The sequence below is a fragment of the Stegastes partitus genome, unplaced genomic scaffold, assembly GCF_000690725.1.
Source record: "Stegastes partitus isolate 25-593 unplaced genomic scaffold, Stegastes_partitus-1.0.2 Scaffold1424, whole genome shotgun sequence".
Taxonomy (NCBI): domain Eukaryota; kingdom Metazoa; phylum Chordata; class Actinopteri; family Pomacentridae; genus Stegastes; species Stegastes partitus.
In genome coordinates, this window is record NW_007579155.1 from 70,657 (window position 1) to 74,124 (window position 3,468).

Here is a 3,468-nt window from a genome sequence, read left to right on the forward strand (position 1 = left end):
TTACAACAAAGATGCAAAAAATGACGAAACAGACACAAAAAATGATGCAAAAAAATGCAAAATATGACTTTAAAGACACACAAAAGAACCACAAAGACGTAAAAAAACAACCACAAAAAAGCAAAAACGACCATAAAGGCAGAGGTTACAAAAAAAGGCAAAAAACCAGTAGAGAGCCACAAAAAGTGATGCAAAAATATGCAAAAAAAAAGCAAAATATGACTGTAAGGAAATACAGAAGAACCACAAAAACATCACAGAGACATAAAAAAATAGAAAACGCAAAAGGACCATAAAGACAGATGTTACCAAAAAAACAAATAAGACTAGACAAAAAAATGATGCAAAAATATACAAAAACCCAACAACAAATACAAACTATGACTTAAAGACACACAAAAGGACCACATATATAGGATCATATATGTTCAGCTTCATCTGGACCTGTTGCTCTACAGATAGTGAACATAACAGAACCAGTAACCCACATGATTCAGTTTGACTCTGTAGGTTCTACAGATGTTCTAATGAGAACATCATGACAGGGAACAGTTAAAGATAAACTTTATTGATGCCTGAGAGGTTACATTTAATTTAATCTGTCAGCGTTTGACACAAGCAGCCCAGAGAGGTTCGCTTCTGGAGACCTGCTGGGTCACCGGTTCCTCCTGCTCCAGAGTCCAGACTATTTAAACACGACCAGCGTTTAGCTCCAGACTATTTAAACACTCGATGACAGAGTGAAACTGGAGGCCGACCTTCTACCGTGAACTCTCCACCGTCCTCCGGTTACGCTGACACAGCAGCTTCCTCCTGGTTTACGCTCAGCAGCACCAACCAGCCTGGATCTGGAGGTCCAGTCACCTTCAGCTGGTGTTCTGGTTCTTCTGCTGTAGCTGAGTCTCTCTGAAGTCATGTTGTTCTAGTTTTCTGTCTCTATGTGGTCAATTTGTGTTTCTTTGTAACTTCTTTGTGTCTTTGTGGTGATTTTGTGTCTCCATGTTGTCATTCAGTGTCTCTTTGTGGTCACATATTATCTCTCTGTGGTGATTTTGGGCCTTTTTGTCATCATTTTATGTCCCTATGTGGTCAGTTTGTGTTTCTTTAGTCATGTAATGTCTATTTGTGGTCATTTTGTGTCTCTAGTTTGTAACTCTGTGTGCTGCTGTGCTATTTTGTGCCTCTTTGTAGTTGTTTTGTGTCTCATAATTCTGTCTCTGTGACATTTTTGTGCCTTTTTGTCGTCATTTTATTTCTCTTTTTGGTCATTTTATATCTATTTGTGGTCGCTTTATGTCATTTTGCATTAATTTTGTGTCTCCGTGATAATTTTGTGCCTTTTTTGTGTCTCTATGTTGTAATTCTGTGTCTCTTTGTGTACATGTATTACCTCTCTGTGGTGATTTTATGTCTCTTTTTGACACTTTTGTGCGTTTTTTTATTCATTTTTTGTCTCTTTGTTGTTATTTTGTGTGTCTAGGTGGTCGTTTTGTGTGTCTTCACATGAACCCCTTTAGTGTCTTTGTGTGTCTGTGCGACCCGGGCCACAGGTAATCCCCCCAGACGTGGTACCAGCTGAACCAGTTCTGGTTCCTGGTTCTGTGGGAGGCGGTTCCTTCCTCACCTGCAGGTACTGGCTGTCTGAGGGCTCCAGCTGGCCTTCAGGACACCAGGCGCCGTCGCCCTCCTCGCGGTTCAGCCTGCAGACACACAAACACACACACGGCCGTCAACTGGAGAGACGGAGACGAAGCTCCTGCTCGGAGCCGCCATGTTTGTAGTCCAGTGCCCTTGTAGTCCGCCACACTGACCTGGCGTACTGCGGTCCCGTGGTCTCGTACCACTGGCTGGACGCCGTGATGTCGTCGTCCCTGATCCGTCCGTCCTCCATGCCCAGGGCATAGCGGCAGTGTGCTGCAGACACACCACAGCTCAGGTTAGACACTCAGCGGCCTACAAACCGGTTCTAGCTAGAACGTGTTCTATGGGTCGTACCCGGGTCGATCTGTCCGAAGGCTGCTGTGGCTTGAAGGATCAGCAGCAGGAAGAGGTGCATGATGGTCCGCCGGTCACGCCAACAAACACGCTACATCTCTGGGACACACAGGACAGAAGGAGTCGGCGTTTAGCCACCAGCTATCAGGACATAACGACCAACAGGAAGGAGGAGAGGGAGCAGCTAGAAGGAAATCAGTTTATCCAAAGAGCTTCAACCAACTGCAAGAAAAAAACAGATTCTACCACAAATGTCAAAAATCTGCAGCAAACATTTAAATAATGACGCAGAAAAACAAAACAGACCAAAACAAACACAAGTCCTGGTTCTAAAAACGACTTTAAGGCTCATATCAGATTGTTTTGATGACTAGAGTTCACATTTCACAGATTGTATGCAAACAGAAAACTAATAAATGTGATATTTATTCTATTATATATATTGTATTGATCTTACTGCACTTCTGTTGCTGCATTTTTACTTATATTTTGCTCTTGTTTTATTGTGCTTATTGTTTTTAGGCTTTTTCTTAAAAAAACAGAACAAAACAAAACAAAAAAACGGGACCTGAGTGCTAATGAGTACTAATTTCAAACATGTGAATGTGAGCTGGCACGACAAATGAAGTTCCTAGAATCCTTGAATCCTTTTTATTCTAGTACATGTAGAAAATAACGCTGATGTGAGTTTTCCTGCTTTCACACGACACTAAAGTGAATATTTTAGCCGGTTTTGAACGGTTTTTTTTTCACTCTTTTCTCATAATTTAGCTCAACAACACAGAACTGTTTCCTTATTTACTCGCTGCATGTGTTGGTCTCTTGCATTTAATTAATCTTAATGTTATTTTTCTGTTTTTTAAATTGGTTTTATTATTAGTTTTTATCTGAATATTTACTGTTCTTGTGCCTCAAACCGATTTCCGGCACAAACCTTAAAAACAAACATTAATTTAGCCCTTTAATATCGTTTATTTTTCTCCCTGTAGCCTTAAATTAATTTTTCATTCATTGATGCGAGAATGACAGAATTTTACAGCCAAGAAACGTAAAATAAATATAATTATCTGTTAAATTCTAGATGTTTTGTGTTTAATTTTCAGTTTTATTCATCAGGTTTTTGTCCACAGATGGAATATAATTAGCAAAGTTTTAAATGTTCTCATGTGACCAAACAGAAACATTAAAATAACGTTCATTCTACTTAATTAGTGCAGATGTGGATGATTAAATCTCCTCCGTTGAGGCCTAAAAAGACGTGAATGTGGACCAGAACCAGAACTCAGGAGCTTCAGCAGGAGTTCAGTTCAACTTAACTCATGAACATGAAGAAGAATCAAAGAGACGCTGAACGACTGAACATCGAGTTTCCTCCAAACTCTGTGAGAGGTTTCACAATCACAGGCTGTAAACACTGGACACCCACTCAGGTTACGCAACAACAACCACACACACACACACACACACACACAC

General features: G+C 40.4%; 1 protein-coding gene across 1 annotated transcript in view; it reads right to left on the bottom strand.

Annotated features, from left to right (window-relative positions):
• Nucleotides 1-3,468, bottom strand: part of ddr2l (discoidin domain receptor family, member 2, like) — a 41,483-nt gene that overhangs the window by 21,727 nt on the left and 16,288 nt on the right. The window contains exons 2-4 of the mRNA XM_008299490.1: nucleotides 1,996-2,094; nucleotides 1,812-1,914; nucleotides 1,625-1,700 (exon numbers count right to left, since the gene is read on the bottom strand). Coding sequence (XP_008297712.1) covers nucleotides 1,625-1,700; nucleotides 1,812-1,914; nucleotides 1,996-2,056 — 240 coding nt within the window. The 5' untranslated portion in view covers nucleotides 2,057-2,094. The remainder of the gene's footprint in view (nucleotides 1-1,624; nucleotides 1,701-1,811; nucleotides 1,915-1,995; nucleotides 2,095-3,468) is intronic.